An 18,171-nucleotide genomic window follows, 5' to 3' on the forward strand; every position below is an offset into this window, starting at 1 on the left:
TTTCCATTCATTATTTGACGCTTTGTTAGAAATAGCAAATGTGAACATCAACATAGGTCAAGCACCACGGACCCGTAACTTGCCACGTCCCGTATTTTATGAACTGGGGCCCACCATTTGTTGGGCCCATTACATTTATGGTTTGAGTGCCTACTGTGCCTATAAAGTGTTGACCTGACCTTTCCATGTTTTAAGTTGGGACCAACACTTGGGTGGGCCCCCAAATTGTCCTCATCTGGCTGACTTGGGTTATTAACTGTAGAGCTTCTCACATCAACTATGTCAGAAACTTTTCTCCACAGTGACACTAGGCCCATTTTTGTTAGCTTCTAATTTTTGGGCTTTTGGCGGGGGGGGGGGGGGTCTTGTCTTATCCTCTAAATGGGCTTAAAAAATTGCAGGTAAATGGTAATCAATGAAAAAAACTAATGGACTTTTCTGCGTTGAAAAGCCCATATAAAACCTTACCAATACGTATAGTACAAGTATATTATATTCTTCTATCTATGCATTCTGATTATTAACCCTAGTTACGTGGGTCCCCTGCTGAAAACAGGGGAAAGTTGGTAGGTTGTGAAGGCCCCCGACCCATGTTTTATCTTTTAGAAGATAACAGCCACGACGCAGCTGTTTGGATGTAAGCTTCACACAATGGTCAGAATTGGTTTACTATATGCTCACACCACGGCATTCCGTGGGGCCTTCTGCATGCACACAACATCGGATCACATGGGCGGGCACGGGCAGCAGCCCATGCCACAAGCTAGTACATGGCTGTGGTACGTCGCAAGTATGGACCATGGACGGTTGCGCATGGAAACGGCCTGAGTTCTGTCCTTTCATGTCAGCTTGGTCTATCCATCCATCTTACTCTGTGTTCGTTTAGACCGTACATTTAATGAATGAGACAATCTCCTCATTCAATCGGAGATCCTGGAGTCTCAGCTTCGACTCTAGCAAACTTCTTGGATCCATCAACCTTCTAACATCCTATGATCCAAGTTCCAACCCAGAAGAGAAGCCCAGCTTTTCTTTATCTAAATTCCCCGTAGTCCTGTACTAGGTTTTCAGTGTCACAACAAAAATAATAATCTCTTTAGGGCCTCCAGCTTTGGCCCCTGTTTTGCTACCTGGGCCAGGGTTTCATATGTCTGTAGCAGCTCTCTACGTGCAGGTGAGACGCAGGCTGCCTTAAGTTGAAGCTCCATTGCGGCCACAGGCTTTAAATGTGGATATGGCAGTGACAGCTTTTAGGGGATAGACTGGTAGAAGATCTCATCGATATGGATTGCTTTGAGTAAAGTCCAATTTTGCTGATCTGTTGTTTTCGTACGATCAAGTACCTCAGAACCGTGTTTAGGTTGGCCGACCTCAAACCTCAATCCACATGGGGCCCAACAGGGGCTTTTCTTGACTTGGTGCAAACCTGGCCTGGCCCGAACAAAATTCTCTCTTAACAAAGTTGCTTTAGATTCCATGCAAGCTTGTCTTGATGACATTGGCTCTCTTTTAAAAAGTTTTAATAATTCAAAAGGTTTATTAGTCCTAGAATCATATGCAATGCTGGGGATTTCACAAGCACAAAGCGAGTTGAAGACTTGAAGCTTAGGAACAGTTTGATAATTGGCCTCATTTCCTTTAACCTAATTCCAGTTAAGCCTGTCGGCCTTGAGAACTTTTTCCCTCACCTTACTTTGTTTAAATCTAAGTAAGGATTAGGGTCTAGTTGGAATTAGATATAAGAATGAAACCCAAATGAAAGAAGACAAAAAAAAAAAAAAACAAGGTGGGTTATTTGGGCACACCCCATTTTCATAAACGGCACACACCCCGAATTAATGGTGAAAAAGAAGTTTGAAAAGATTAATAATTGTTGCCTGTGTGTGTCTTTTTTCCTATTTTTTACTGAAATCCGGATTTTATCTTCACAGCCTGCATTAATGAAAATATGAAAATACAAAGATGTTTCTAAGGACCGTTTTTGTGACCATGAAGTCTGATATCTATTTATTGGGAATATGCCGGAAATAGCAAGTGCTTAAGTCAAGAACACCAAAAATGATTATACAGATATTTGCAATTAAATCAATAAAACTTGATAAAAAGAAGAATCTAATTAATTAAGTGCATAAATTTCAAATAATCAAGTTAAAAACATCATATAATTTATTTACGTTTCCCATACCATGTATTTACCATTAATAATAGCATTCCTCAACGAATGTGAAGTATCACTTTATGTACCATACATTTTATTCTAGAAATTAGACTGTGAATGATTTAGAATTTTGGATTTTGCCTTTTTTTCTAAATTGAAAACACGTGGCATTTGTTTGATCCACAACTCGGTTTGTTCCTCCTGCCAGTTAGCTTGTGAGTTGTTACACACTAAAAGACCCACCCTTAAAAGATAGGCAAAATTCTTCATAGCTAGTAGGTGAACGGTAGTGGTTTTAGTTGTGTCCTTTCGGTCAACAATCTGTACCTGCATGAACTTTTTGTACGCAAGAACAAGTACAAAGCCATGAGATGAATTATGAGTCTATGACCATGGATTTTCTTGTATTGCTGCATTGCAATAAAGGTGAACACCATCTGAACTTTCTTGGAAGGTTCATTTTCATAATTTCATGGTTAGTTTTACATTTTATATTTCGTTCTCTGCATTATTTCATAGCTACCCTACCTAATAACCAATTCTTGGGCCAGGTTAATCCTCAATCTACATGACAATTGACAAGTCTCAGATTTTTGGTGATTCCTGAAGCTGGTTGTTTTATTGGATTTTCTTAGGTTGGGGGCATTTCTTGTTTGTTTAACTTATTAGAAGCCAAATTGGGAAACTAAATCTGGTTTGGTTTGTGATAAATTTGAATTAGAGAACAATACCAGTGTTTAAAAAATCGGATTGGACCGGTTAAACTGTGACCTGGTCCCTTTGCCAGTTCGGTCATACCCAAAAATCAGATTGGGTAAAAAATCAGCCAGAACTGTTAATCTGGATGGTCGAATCAGTCCCAATTATAAAAAAATAGATTGGTTTTTTGAAAAACAAATTAACATAATACAAATTTTTGGAGACTATAACTTTGCATATGAATAGCTGATTAGGGTATTCTTTTTAATTTGGATAAGTGTCCAAGACCTGTGTTTTCAAGCAACCAAAGACGCCTTATCCCACTATTTTTGCTAAAAAATGTTTTTTGGGCCTCAATTCTTAATTTTTAATATAAAAATTGAAACTAAAATAAAAATTATATATTATAAAAGAATATAATTATATATTTTGAATATAAACATATAATTATATAATTGTGCATATTATAATATTACATAAGGTTATAACATAATATAAAATAATATATATATATATTATAGCAGAATATATAATGGTTCAACCCCAATTGAACCTCTGACCTATGAATCTTTCCTTTTTAACTTTTTTTTTTTTTTGAGAGGACGACTCTCATTTCGATATATGGAAGCAGAGTGGGTAATTTAATTGGTGAGATTTCCTGGATGACCAAGAAATCATACACATAATAAGTCTCCAAATTCCTCTCCTCAGTACTCTCACTTCATGTAAAAAATTAGACCCAAAAAAGCCAAAATACTTCACTATTTTTGTAAAAATAATCCAACTTTTATATATAGATTTCATATTAAAAAGTTAAAATTTTGAACTGATGATAATTCCATTTATCAAAGAAAAAAAAAACTATTGATAATATCAGTTCTAAAAAGTATAATAAAATTAAGGTGTGGGTCATATGACAGGTAAGGACTGTAAAATTGAACATAACCAGTTCAGTGGATCCCCTATCTCATGAATGATTTCAATTAACCATAAGTTAGATGGATATGATGCTTCCAAGTTCTTACCCATATGGACCTTGCCTCTTCATACCCCAACATCTTTCAACTATCAAACTCTCCATGTACCTTTGCCCATCCTCCCTACTCGACTAACTCCATCCCTATTATTTATTTATATGCCTCAATTAATTAACATCTGTCTCTGTGGTTCTGACACTTGGCAAGTTGTTGAATTGGGTTGATGGACACATTGCCCATTTATAATTAATTAATGTGGTAAATACTATTTGTTGTCCTTTTCACGGATATGCAAGAGTGGAGGGTGATGGGTGTTGGACCCCATCAGGCATGCCGCCCGGGTCAACAGTTGAATTCCATTTGTACTTCAAGCTTATAGAAAATGCATGAAGGTCAATAACACGGATTAAGATGTGAACCCCAAATTTCAGGTTATTATAAATACATAGTAAACAGGAATTAAGAATTTAATAAATGAGACCCATAAGAAGATCATCAAAAGAAGCAGGCATAAACAGTGCAGGAGGGAATTAGAACTATATAATAAACAAGGTGACCTTGGAGAAACAACTGTCAAACACTTTTCTTATTGTAGTCCGAAGGATCAAGGAAGGACCCATTAATCTTGATGCTTTTAATAAATTGATTCCTAAGATGCAAGCATAAGAGGGAAAGATTTTGACTCAATGATTGCTGAAGCAAGGGAATCATATAGTAAATGGAAGCTCTGATTTGGTCATGTGACCTAACATTGTTCTTTGTTTGGTAGCTCAGGTTTTGGGGGCAAACCCCGTCCAAAGGTTGCACATAAAATGTAGTCTGATTGAGCTAGATATAGAATTGGTGGCAGGAGATTGTGATTCTTCATCAGTTGATCACTCATCCCAGTTCTCTAGGTGTTGGTCTCCTTACATTAATCCCCTTAAAATCAGGTTCTAGTTTGGCCCATCTTCAAACCCATTGTCGTCCCAGCCTTGGTTGACCCAACAAACTACCCCTCTTTACAATCCATTAATTATATTTTCCATATGGATCGAACCATTTGAACCAGATTGTGAACCCCAGGTCCTAGGGGTCTCTACTCTCTAGGTCTGGACAGCTTCTAATAATATTGATATTTTAAGGCAATATTACATGGTTTTTTAATTGTTATTCATGTAACAACATTTTATATCTGTATATTAAATAATCCTTCTTCTTTTGGTGGGTAAGCTGGGATTAAACCTCAAAAGTTGCAATTAAAATTAGGGCAATGGCATATTATAACTCCTATATCAAGAAACCTTTATTTTTCACTAAAGAGTTTATAATAATTTTATAATTCTATTAGCAGATCCTAAGTTTCAATAATGGTGAAAACAAAGCAAATGAAAGGCAGAGAGGAGAGACTCGAACATGTTAAAATCCTTATAATATATGTCTATGAAGCATGGCGGCAGCTACCTGAGATTATAATAAGGGTTAATTAATTTTAAGCCAAATTAATTCTTTAATCTCTAGAGATTCTCAACAGTGATTTTGATATTTTCCAACTCTGGTGTGTGAAAGGAAAGGAAAGAGAGGATTGACGACACTGTTCCCACTGCACATGCTCAATGGAGAAATCTATGAAGCAAAATACAGTATTAGCTTTTCTTTTTTTAATTGCTGTAAGAGTTCAGATTATAAAATTATTGAATTAAATGAAGAAGGCTAAAGTAGGTGTGAAGTGTTCTGACTGGTCTTATGGAGAACAGATGGCGTAATGAAGAGGGTCAATAGGGCTTCTCAGGAGAGCGTCAGCTGGGTCAAAATTAATCCAACTGAGACAATTGTTCAAGGCGTGCCTATTTTTTTCCAGCTCTACTGAAAGATTTGTCTGGCAGCCGCATTATAATCTTAATGTGCCATGTGTTGGTTAATATAGAGGAAACTGGCAAAGCAACTTCCTTTTATTTTTACTTTTTTTTTTTTCTGTAATCAAAGGAAAGAATCTTGCCTAATAAAACGAAGCTGTAAATTCTAGAGCACAAGAAGTGAAAAACCCTTTTCTTAAAATCGGAATAGGAATTAAAAGGGTCCATGGTCGGAATCGGAATAGGAATTAAAATCTATCTAAATCGGGATTAAAATCAGCACGGTCTATTTTTATAGTCAGTTTAGTTTAGATAGGAATTGGAATGGAAATTGAAATTAACTGAAAGTCTGAAATGAGATTTCATTTCTAAGAGAGGAGGAAGAAGAAGTTAATGACCATTCTTTCAAATGGGAGATGTCACTTCATCAGAAATGGGAATAGAATTTAATTCCACCCAACCAAACAATTAGAATTCCAGTTCTGATTCCAGACCTTTATTCCCATAAACCAAACGGGCCCTAAAAAGGATATAGTGCTGTTAAATGTCGCACCATGTGCATTCCAATGTTACAGCTTGAAGCAAATTTATGGTGATGCAGATTGGTCTTTTTACTGCGTAAAGAACTACTGAAAATGTTACATTTTAAGACAGCAACAATGGATTGAAGTTATTTGATGTGCTCTTCCTGACCCAACTCTAGCTTAAAAAATATATATTTTTTGACTAATTTTCGTTCTAATTGGATTCTAGAACTTGTTCAACAATCAGAACTTCAATAGTATACCCTGCATCTTGTTGAGCCTAATCTTGCAACAGTACTCCCTTTAGGAAAGGCTTCTCTCTCTGTTAATCTAAATTCACCGACTCAAATAATAATTTTTCTAGTTTAATTATATGTATTGCTATCAAGGTTACTTTGTTCTTTGACTGCATTTGACCGAAACCAGCTACCTAAACGAGGTTTCAGATGGTAATGGTGGTTCTGAGATATACATCTATCTATTTGGTATATGTTCCTTTGTTCTGAAGGCAATAAATTCTCCTCTGGTTATAAATCTTTCTGCCATGTTCTACAGCCAACAGTGTTTTAGGGCAAAACCAATCTACCGGCTCCAACCCTTTACAGAAATACAAACATAAACATTCAAGATAAAGGATGCCATAATTGAGGCAACTAGTTTCAATCAGTTTACCAGAGAGAGCGCACGCAGAAATCTAAACAAAGCGCACCTCTTTATCTTTTCTTTCAACTATTAATATCACTTGCTTTCTCACTACTAAAGATAACTGAAAAGTTTTGAGTTTTTCACCACCTAATGGGTGAGGGAAACGAACCCTTCAATGGAACAGAAAGCAACTATTGCAGAGAAGCTATGACTTGTTTCGAGCCATTGCCAGAATTAATAAAAACAAGGCTTGGCATTAGACCACCATTTGCCTAATTAAAATGGAGTTCATCAGCCAAGAAAAGAGATTGTGGGCTTGTAGCTAGCTAGTTTCTGGTCCAACCATTTGAGTTGGGTTCGGTTGAATTTCTTGGTATTATTGTTGACATCAGATTCAGTACTCATAAGACAGTGCTTATATCATATTTGCAGTCATTTGTAATTGTATATTTTTTTTATTTATGGAAGATATTTTCAATGCACAGCTGTAAGTGACCGTGAGGAGGGTGTAAGTATGGTCTAGTGAGGATTGAATCCGAATTCATTATTGTTAATGCATGTAGGGATGTAAATCGGTCAAGTTTGTTAGGGGTTTGCCTCAATCCAACCTTAATCCAATCCAGGTAGGGAGATATTAAACCCAACCTACCCTGTCCCATATATATAGTACACCTACTCAAAGAAGCTTATATTTACAAAATATTTCAATGCTACACCGAGTGGAGGCTCGATTGACATATTAGCTGGGTTATCCCAGTAAGTAAAGACGCGGATTCAAATCCCGCTATTAGCACCAAGTTGATAAAGTTAGTGTATTATGCCAAGTACCCAAAAAAAATCAGGTTTAGCACACATTTACCCCAACCCAAACCTGAAGCTGACCCGAAAGATGATTAAAATAGGCTGACCCAACCCTAATTCAATAGGGTCTGTTTAGTATCACTTAAACCGACCCACTTGACATCCCAAAATGCATGCATGTAGGAAGAATATGAAATCAAAAGACAAAAAGGAAAAGCCCCACTGATGAGTGATGACTCTTCAAACCTTTTTCATTATAAAGTGAGAGCATTTTGATCTTTTCCTCACAGAAACTTGTAAATTGTAACCAAATGATAATGCAGTAACAGTATGCAAATGCTTTTGCTTAACACCTTTGCAAGTTGCAGCAACTACCAGGTTTCTCTTTTTGTGTGATTGGCCTCTAATCTCTAGAGAACGCGTAAATTTGCTAAAGAAAAGGTCAATAAACCGGACTAATAAATAAGATGGTTAGATGATCATCAGAGGAGATTATTTAGACACATCCCATCAAATGGAGTAAGCACCAATACATTTGCATGTGTGCCAGGTGTTTGCTGACAGTGTGTCTAGAGAAGGAAGACAAGAAGGAAGAAAGTAGAACAAGCCCTTGGTTCCTCACACCCAAAAAGTCTAAGTGATGAGCTAGAAATGGATGGCGGAAGCAGACTCATTCTTAAAAGTGAAAAGCACAAGAGTTTGCATGTCTGGTTTAGTTGTACAAGTTACAAAGGCAGCATGAGACCCAAGTACTAAAGAATCAAATCAAGTGTCTCAAAAGGTTCGTTATTTAAAAATTGAGACCCTAATTGTAAAATATTGAAAAAAAAAATTATTAAAGGGTTTTGATTCGCTGGGGGCACCCTCACGTGAGAGGCCGCTTTCAAGCATTGGATTGGTATTTAACAGGCTAATTACATTCCCCATTTGGCTAGAAAAGAGTGACATCTCATCTGAGGGCCCCCCCCCTTCATTACATCATAATCCTTTAAAAATGAGGGGCTTTTCTAGTAGCTGAACTGCCCATCAGAGAGAGAGAGAAAAGGGCAAAAGTCAAGTAATGCAGGCGTAAGAGACGAGATCCCAACCCAACCCACCAACTGTAGGGGGAGTCTTAAAATAATGCCGAGGGGCACGAGTCATGACGCGGTTTTGGAGCTGCGAGACAGTGGTGCAACAGCTAAGGAATGGAGCGTGTGTGTCCGTGTGCTCTGTGCTGTGTGTATCCCAATATGCTCTTAGCATCTAATGTACTCCCTCCCTCTCTTCTGCAAGCAAAATCCTCGAAGCTGCCTCAGAGAATCCGATGATTTCATTCACCCCTTCCAAAGCTTTTTTTTTTAACTGGATTTAAACAAAATTTTATGTTGCCGATTGACCCATTTGCCCTCAAATTCTGTGTTCATATGCTCCCATTTCTTCTCCATTTTGGGTCAATTAATATCCTCTGTCAAAAAGGGTGTCTTGTAATGTAAGTCACAGAGGGCCCTAGAACAAAAGCTTTCTTTATTGATATGCTTCATGGGTGCACATGGGATCCAGACTGCCAAACTCGATTGCCTTGCCTGGAAGTTAATTACACACATTGATATTCAAAATCTACAGCCTTTGGATCAAATGATGCTACCCAATTGAAGGGGAATTGAATTGATCAGACGGCTAAGATCAAAAGGGGTTGGGACCCATTTTTCCTAAATAAGCAGAAAAGATTTCTAGACTATATTTAGAGCAAAATATTATTAATTTTGGCCAAGGTGAAGGGCAGTCCATCTATTTTAGTCTTAGCAGCTTTTTTTGTCAAATTATTTTACAATTTTTCTGCATTCCCATTTTAAGTTAAAACCATTAAAATATCAAAACCCATTTCGTATTATTTGTAAAAAAAAAAAAATCAAGATGAGCCCTCTACCTATAAATAACCATCCAGAGCTCTTACTCCCTCACATATTCACCTAATATCTCATTCCCTCTTATCACATTCAAAGCAGAAGAAACAGAAGATCCAGAAGAGAGACAAAGAAAAAAAAGGACAAATCAACACCACAACCAGCAGCAGCAGGCCACTCGTCGATCCATCTATCCGTCCACTTCAACTATCTTGATCGTCCATTTGTTGATCGACCCAGCCGGCAATGGTGAAGACTGAGGAGAAGATACAATCCGAGCAATCCAAACCGACGCCATCTCCATCTTCATGTAATAAGAAAAGGAAGTACAAGGGTGTGAGGATGAGGAGCTGGGGGTCATGGGTGTCTGAAATCAGAGCACCCAATCAGAAGACAAGGATATGGCTCGGCTCTTATTCTACGCCAGAAGCAGCTGCAAGAGCCTACGATGCTGCACTGTTATGTCTCAAGGGTTCTTCAGCCAACCTCAACTTCCCAATCTCTTCCTCACATTACATCCCCGACACCATTATGTCCCCCAAATCCATTCAAAGAGTTGCAGCTGCAGCTGCCAATAATACTACTTTGGATAGTGTCACCACTCCTACCACCCCATCATCGCCTCCGCCTCCGCCTCCCTCCTCCACACCGTCGCCATCGCCGTCGCCCTCCTCTTCGTCCTCTGATCACAATGACGAGGACGTCTCCTTGTTCTCAGGCTCAGCAGGTTACAATATGTATGAAGCTGAAGAACAGCTACGTGCGATTGATTCGTTTTCATGGATGGACTTCATTGACCCACAATCACCCAGGTATTCTTGCCAAATGTTCTGTCCTGGAACCTCGTTTTCTCCTCCTGCAATCGAAGAATTCTATGAAGAAGGTGATATTCGTCTGTGGAGCTTCTGCTAAACAATACCCAATTCCAAACCAACCTCCATTGGTCTTCTTCATGGTTCATAATTTCTCGTTTTGATACATTACTGACGAGTGACAACTTTCTTCTATGTAGTTCTTTAGTCTATGTCAACTAGGAGGAGAAGTTCACAATGGGACAACGTTTTTTGGTCTCTACTGTTCCTACATATTGATGTATAAAATATAAACTGTCAGAAACTCTTGTAGTTACCGGGGATTTCATTCAAGTTTATTTCATGTACTGGAATAAGAGGGGAAGAAGAATTCATCTCCCATTCCTTCTTGCCAATTCAATTGTATTAAGTCTTACTACTTTAGATGGAAATGATGGTCTACATTTTTCTTCTTTTTTTTTTAATTTGAAGGCACAAGAATGCTACTTTGGTTTAGGGTCTACATCTACATCCATGCCTAGGAGATTTCCCTGGTTCAAGGTTCAAAGTGACCAGATGATTGGAACAATCCAATCTATACCATTTTGTCTTATAAACAATTCCAATGGTTTGATGGCTACTTAACCAGGCTAGTTAGAATAGGTTGATCTTCTACCTATGAAGGCATAATGGGTAGGGCTCACTGGCTGACTTAGGGTCCCCAAGACCATCCTTTTCAGCTTTCTATCCAGAAATTGTGGGTGCCATCAGTAGATGCTCATCAGTGTAACCAATACTCAAAGCTGGCTACAGAATACAGGCTCACCAAAACACTTTATTTTCTTGTGGATGAAGATTTGCTCACAATAAAAATGATTTGGTTTTGATCCACAAGCTTACAGGGACATTCCCAGTTTCTCCAAGGCCTTCTCCTGTTCAGGAGATGCTTTGAGTGATTGGTGACCCTATTGACCAATTTTTGACCCAAGTGTCAGAAAAAAAGACTAGTAGATTTCTACTATGATCTTCACATTCAATGCATGTGTTTGGTGGAGTACAGTCCCATTTGTCTTTTTTAATGTGTTGTCCAAAATGCCAATCTTGTTCCAAGTAAATTAAGGTATGGGTTTGGGAACTTAGGTCTCATGGCTGAGAATGTGGCACAAAGGGCCCAAAATATGGAATCTCCATGATCTTCTAGGCGAGCCCACATCACGTCGCGGTCTCACCAGAATGGAACAGAGATGGGCTGATTGTCAGAGGCCATAACCTAAACAAGTAATAACCATTAAGTTTGTTTATTTTGATGTTTTCTTTACAATGCACCCACAACAGTGATTCTTCTACTTGTGATAAATTTACCAATAAAGAAGATATTGATGTCAATGGCATGCTGTGGTTGTGTATGATTGATGAATAATCTTACCATTTCTATTAAGTGGGCACATGAGAAGTCCAAGTTTTCTACCTCGGATGCCTTTCATTGCTTGGTTGAGATATATTGTAGCTTCACAGGCTTAAGCAGTGGCTTTCTGAAAGCATCACCATGATGGGTGTAGAGGTGTCAATTTGCTATAAAAGATAGGTACAGGCATGACTGGGGTCACATTTGTATTCTTCCCAATTAATAGATTGGATCCTGATCAAGCCCCAACACAAAATTATTTGGGCCTGGTCAAGGAATGCCCTTATCCAAGGCCCTAGATGAGGCCCATTTAAGTTGGTTTCTAAATGCTTCCAACAAGTTGCTACCCACAAGATGCTACAGCCGCACATCAGGAATATCTCTCATGCTTGTTGTTGTCATTCATGGCAATTGTTCCTAATGGTGTCTTATGGGTGTGATGGGATCTCCTGAAAACAAAAATTCTACACATACTCTGCAAGCATGGGCATTCAACTGCACATTGGAAACATTGCTCCCCATGAATGTACACGTATGGGTATTGCCTATGTGCGGCCGGATTCTATGTTCTTGGAGTTTTTGCTTTCAGGAGATCAGGGCTCCTTTTGGGTAGCAAATCCAGACTCCGGTTTATCGGTCTGCTGTAGACCTTAAATAGGAAAAAAGATATTAGAGTCATGGAACCCTCTCTCTTTATGTAGCGAACTGCATTTTCCCTCTCGATCTCTGAACCAGTCTTCAAAGACATTCTCCCATAAATAAATGTTGATTGATTCATGAAGTCAAAAAAATATTGATTGCTACCGACTCCTTTGGTGCTCTACAAAGTCCATGAGAAACCTGGTTGATTTGTATTGTCAAAGTTTGTTGTTTAACATGGATATATAAGCTCCACTTCTCGTGAGATTATTGGATTTCTCATCATGTGAACAGTGAATCCAATTGCAATTTTGATATTTGAGCCCACTTTTGTGATAATGTCCAACATCTATTCTGCATCGCTCTGAGTTTCCCAAGAGACAAAGTTTATTGTTATTAGAGAGGAAACAACAAACTAGGGTCTACTTCCCGTGAATACTTTATGAAGGCATCAAGCAAACAATACAAAGAGAGTATCAGTCCACTTTGTCTTCATTTACTATGCCCGAATCTGGGAAATTCCCTCCAACACATATAGCTATAGATCAATGGAGACCAGTTCCAATCCTTTCTTCTCTTTTTCCACCAGTATCACAGAAAGAAAAGAAAAAAAAAACTATTCTCTTCTCAGTCAACTTTACAACTAAGTTGTGTTGCTTGGACACGGACAAGGGAATCAAAATCTGATGCATGTCTGGGTTTTAGTTGATGCTTAATAAGCAAAGAAAAAGAGGAAAAATCAAGTTTCTGTTTCTCCCAAGAATCTACCAAGTGGCAGGATATTCCATGTAACACTGAAAATAAATGGGGAACATAAATAAGCGTGTTAATGAAAATAAATGCTTAATTTGTGTTGGTTTTCTTTCTCAACACAAGAACTCTCTATCAATGAGAAAGGAAAAAAGGGTCAAATTACAACTTTTCAAATTTTGATACAAGAAGAAAAGATAAATAAAGAACACAGGAAAAGGAAAGGAAGAGGAAAGAACATAAGCAGATAAGTTGTCGTCCGTTGATGGTTCAGACCAACTAATGAACAAAATTCCTAATTTTTTTATGGGGACATTGACTTTAGGATTCTTTCAAATTCAGTTTCCCTTGCGCTATTTTTTCTCGCTGGTGTGTGGCAACAGCTTCAAGCTCAAATACTTAAGTGATTGAAGAATAGACTACTGAAATGGGGAGATTTTACAAAGTTTCCTTTGACAAAATGGGGAAGAATTATCCGATTATATATAAAAAAAATGGTTGACATTTTGAAATTTGAAGGGATTCAAATGTATAGACTATAGAGCTACCAATTCTTGAGCACGCTACTAGCTAGTCTCGGGCTAAGATGGGATCATGGGAATAAGATAGCCTAAATTGGTCTAGGTTGACGCAAGGCTATTGGGCCTAAGATATAGGCCCATTTCTCATGACATACTTGTCAAATTATCATGTTTTGATGTCTAAACGAAGTAGCCTAGTAGGTTTATTGTCAAATTACATGTTAAAAATATTATAATTGGGTCAACCTACAACGCACTACTTATAAAAAACCGATCCATCTGATTAACCCATGCAATTGAACGCCCATTGATTCAAGCTCTAGGTTTGGTTTTTAAAACACTGTTTCGTTCCTCCCCATTCCTCTCCTCTATGATCTTGTTCGTTTATACTTGGTTGGTAAACATGTTTCTAGCGCTAACACTTACCCAAGTAAAAGAGAGGTGAGAGGGAGAGAGCGCCCATGATGCCGTGTAGCCCATGGATAAGTTGTTTACCTATGTTGCAGGAGAGTATTGGGTACTGATATTCTTGTATTTTAAGCTCAGTTTGGAAGGAGTACAAATACAAATATATGCAGTGCAAATACATATAAAATACAAGGTTTTGCATTCTATAAATTTGCATTTGTATTCCTTCCAAACTGAGCCTTAATTTCATTTTTCATGAGACCCTATAGCAGAAACAAATGAGGGTATTGTGGTCAATTAACTGGTTGACCAACTTACCCCAGCCCACTGACAAATGAATGAGGCTATACGTCAAACAACATATGCTTGCTTATTAGAGGTGAGCAAACACCAATGTCATCGTCATCCTAGCCTCATCCTTTCCATTCCGTTCCATTGAAAGCCATATCCATTGTAAAATTATTGGCACCTAAATACCCACACCATTTTTAGTCTATCTCTAGTCCTAACCCCTTCAACTTGCAACAAGTCGCTTCTTATTTTGAGTGTTGTTGATGGTTTCTATGCACATGACCAAATCGTATGAGTTCATACAAAGGACTTTATTTTTTATCATGTCCTTAATAGTTTTTTTCACTCATGAAATTTCAGCATATACATTTATGTGTCACTCATCTTTTGAATATACTAGTAAGTGCGTATATGGTTTGCATAATTCTAGATGATGAGAATGATATAATAATGTATCCAAAATTTTCTATAAAATTATGTATTTTTTGTTTTTTTATTAATTGGATGCATATTGCAAAATCTAAATTTGATTATATAAACACATTATCCAAATATGTGATAACAGATCATGTTATGAAGTCTCAAGTATTATTGACAAGCCTACTTGCTTAGTTAGACTTTTCTTTTTGTAATGTTTTATCTTTTTGGTGTATTTTTTATTTATTTATCAAAAAATTGTAAATTTTAAATAAAGAAAATTGAATGAGGTGAAATAGTTCAATTTACAATTTAAACATCACAATCTTATTCATATTTTTAATAGTAATGTAAATATAGAATTATAGATAGGGGTGTTCACGGGTCGGGTTGGGTCAGTTTATTGGGGTTTTCCCAACCGACCCGACCTGGTCGGGTTACTTGAGGTGGAAACCGAAACCGACCCACTGATAGGCCAAACCGATCTGGTCGGTTTGGGTCAGTTTTGGTTTTGCTCCTGTACAAAAGAACACCTAATTGAATTCTAATTGCCTAATGGATTGCCTATTTGGTATAAAAGACTATAGAAAGTTAAAAACTATGATAGATTGCCTATTCTAATTGTAATTGCCTAATGGGCCTTCTAGTTCTAATAGAAAACTAGTTATAATTAAGTAGGAAACTACTCAAACTAGGAACTACTGAAATAGTAGAAGACTATTTCGATTCGTGTTGGGTTGGTTTTGATTTTCACACAAAAAAACCGAAACTGACCCGATATATTGGTTTATATATTTGCCCAACCCAAAATCGACCGGTACTGATGAAAACCCAACCGACGGGTTGGGTCGGTCCGGGTTAGTCGGTTTGGTCGGGTTGGGCATTCTTATGAACAGCCCTAATTATAGATGTGTTCACTTTTTTCTATGATTTTTTTTGTTTTTCTTTTTGTGTGTAAAAATAATTCTGATATGTCACACTTACTTTTTGTTTAATATGATAAATATATGATATTATACATGTAGTTGAATATTTTCTTGCAAATATGTATTTTTTTCATTTTTATTCTTTATTAATATTTATTTATTTAGTTATGACATTAAATGTTAACACATTTGACCCAAAAGTTGAACTATTGATCTTTGTCAAACAATAACATAATTTCATTTTTTGTCAATTCTAAATATATTTCATTTTAATTATCATTAAAAATAATTCTTATTTATTACACTTATTTTTTAATTTTATTAATACAAATATGATAAATGTGTATTTTTTCTGCATTTCTTTAATTTTTTTTATATTTATTTATATTTTAAAAACTTATTACCTAACCATGACTTCATAGGTTGATCAATTTGATTCAGATGGTTGAATTGATTAGCCACCACATGGATAAAGAATGATTTTGTTTTTTATTTTTATTTTTTGAAGAGATACACAATGGGGGTAGCCCATCCCCTAACCCATAACCCTAAACCCAAGTGCAAGTGGGATTCGATCCCAAGTCTCTACTATGAGGAATAAGAGACCTTACCAACCAGTTGGTTGGCACCTTGATGAGTCAATTTTAAAGTATATGGGTTTATATTATTAAAAATATTGACATAAATCTAATTAGTATCAATTATTAGTGAAAGATAACTTAAATATAAGATATAATAAGAAAAAATGGGAGTTAATAAATATAAAACTCAATGAGAGGGGATTAAATGAAGTGGAAAGTAATAATTGAAATTACACTTTCAACCCTTACAATTAGAAGTAGACTAAATACACAAATATGGACATTTTAATAGCCATTAAAGCTGTAATAAAATGACTTTTATGCCCTCTTCCCAAATAAAGAAATAGAGGGTGACTTTGGTCCAAAAAAACTTTTACTTTGCATCCACACTTTTATATATAGTATATAGATATAAATATAGGTTGTTTATTGACTATTAGACCTGTTCATTGCCATAGCTTTTGTGTAGAGTTAATCAATCAACTAAATCTAAATCATATGTGTATTTTAAGGAATTTGCTCTTACATTTATACATCATATATATGTTGATTTACAGTTCTATTATTATTACATCTATACATCATATATTATATGCTTTAATCCTATTTATCTATTCTATATATACATGCATATATGATGTATTTGTTCAAAGCGACGCCAACATTTATCATCCAAATTCAGTGCACTAAAAGATATGCTAGAACTTTGAAGACAAAAGTCACAAAACTGATGCTTCGGAAATTGGAATCCATGAAAAACGGTAAACATTGTTCTGTCTTTCAGCGATAAAAGTTACAAAACTGATGCTTCAGAAATTGGAATCCATGAAAAACGGTAAACATTGTTCTGTCTTTCAGCGACGTTGGGGCTGGATGATGCATTTCATTTGCAATCCTATATTACGGATCACAGATTCCAAGCTACCGGTTATTTTTACACTAGAGATTCCAAAGTCACGGTATCATAGCTTGTTCGCCATCCTAACACCATCATCGGTTTTCGACCCTAAAAGCCAATAAGCCATCACTCATCGGTCATCAGATATTTGGGTTTGACCTTTGCTTACCGATATCGACTGTAACCAGTTGCGAGTTGGCACAACCCAGCAGCAGCAATAGGACTGTAAGTCGGGTCGGGTTAGGTCGGGTTGAGGCCAACCCTAGCCGAACCCTCAGTTATAAACCCCCAACCCTAACCTTAACCCAACCCGGCCTTCAACCTGACAAACCCAACTCTAATCCTAACCTTAATCCTAACTAAATTCCTTCAACCCTAACCCAATCCAATCCAATTCAAAGTCAATTTTGGGTTGGATTTGGGCTCGGGTTGGGCCCAACCCAACCTTCTTCCCATCCCTTAAAACCTCATATAATTTCTCCATTGTAGATCTTAATTTAACTTTCACTACATATATTAATCCTATGTTTCATTAGCATTTGTTTGTTGATGTTTTTTATTTGTTATTTTGGTACAAAATTCAGAAAAGAAAGTGTTAAAAATGACTATAGTTTATTGTGAGTTATGACTTGCAATAAAACATAAATTTTTCAAAAACCTCATAGAATAAAAATTTTCAAAAAACATAAAATAATGTTATTAAGGTTTTAGTCTTTCTAATTAGGACTAAGTGAATTGATTGTCTTAAAAGAAATACATGATACTATGTGGTGGGGACTAACAAATATGTGTATCTAAACAAATCAATGTATGTTATATATTGTATATAACATATATTTGTATATGCCATGTACTATAGAGTGGGATTGGTTAAGGGGTCAATCCTAACCCAACCCAAAGTAAAGTCAAGTTCATGAATTTCAACCCTAACCTGAACATTAACCCGACCTGACCCGATCCAACCCAATGGATTGGGTTAGGGTTGGGTTCGGGCCAACCCGGCCCAAGTTGCAGCCTTA

The 18,171-nt window shown here is 36.8% G+C and overlaps 1 protein-coding gene across 1 annotated transcript; it reads left to right on the top strand.

Moving 5' to 3' along the window:
- Positions 1 to 9,571: 9,571 nt before the first annotated feature.
- On the top strand, positions 9,572 to 10,798 carry LOC104608486 (ethylene-responsive transcription factor ERF014-like). Its single transcript, XM_010274498.3, has one exon. The coding sequence runs from the start codon at positions 9,772 to 9,774 to the stop codon at positions 10,435 to 10,437; it is 666 nt and encodes a 221-aa protein (XP_010272800.1). The 5' UTR covers positions 9,572 to 9,771; the 3' UTR covers positions 10,438 to 10,798.
- The last annotated feature ends 7,373 nt before the right edge of the window (positions 10,799 to 18,171 follow it).

This window comes from Nelumbo nucifera, chromosome 5 (genome assembly GCF_055504915.1).
Source record: "Nelumbo nucifera cultivar China Antique chromosome 5, China Antique-T2T, whole genome shotgun sequence".
Taxonomy (NCBI): Eukaryota; Viridiplantae; Streptophyta; class Magnoliopsida; order Proteales; family Nelumbonaceae; genus Nelumbo; species Nelumbo nucifera.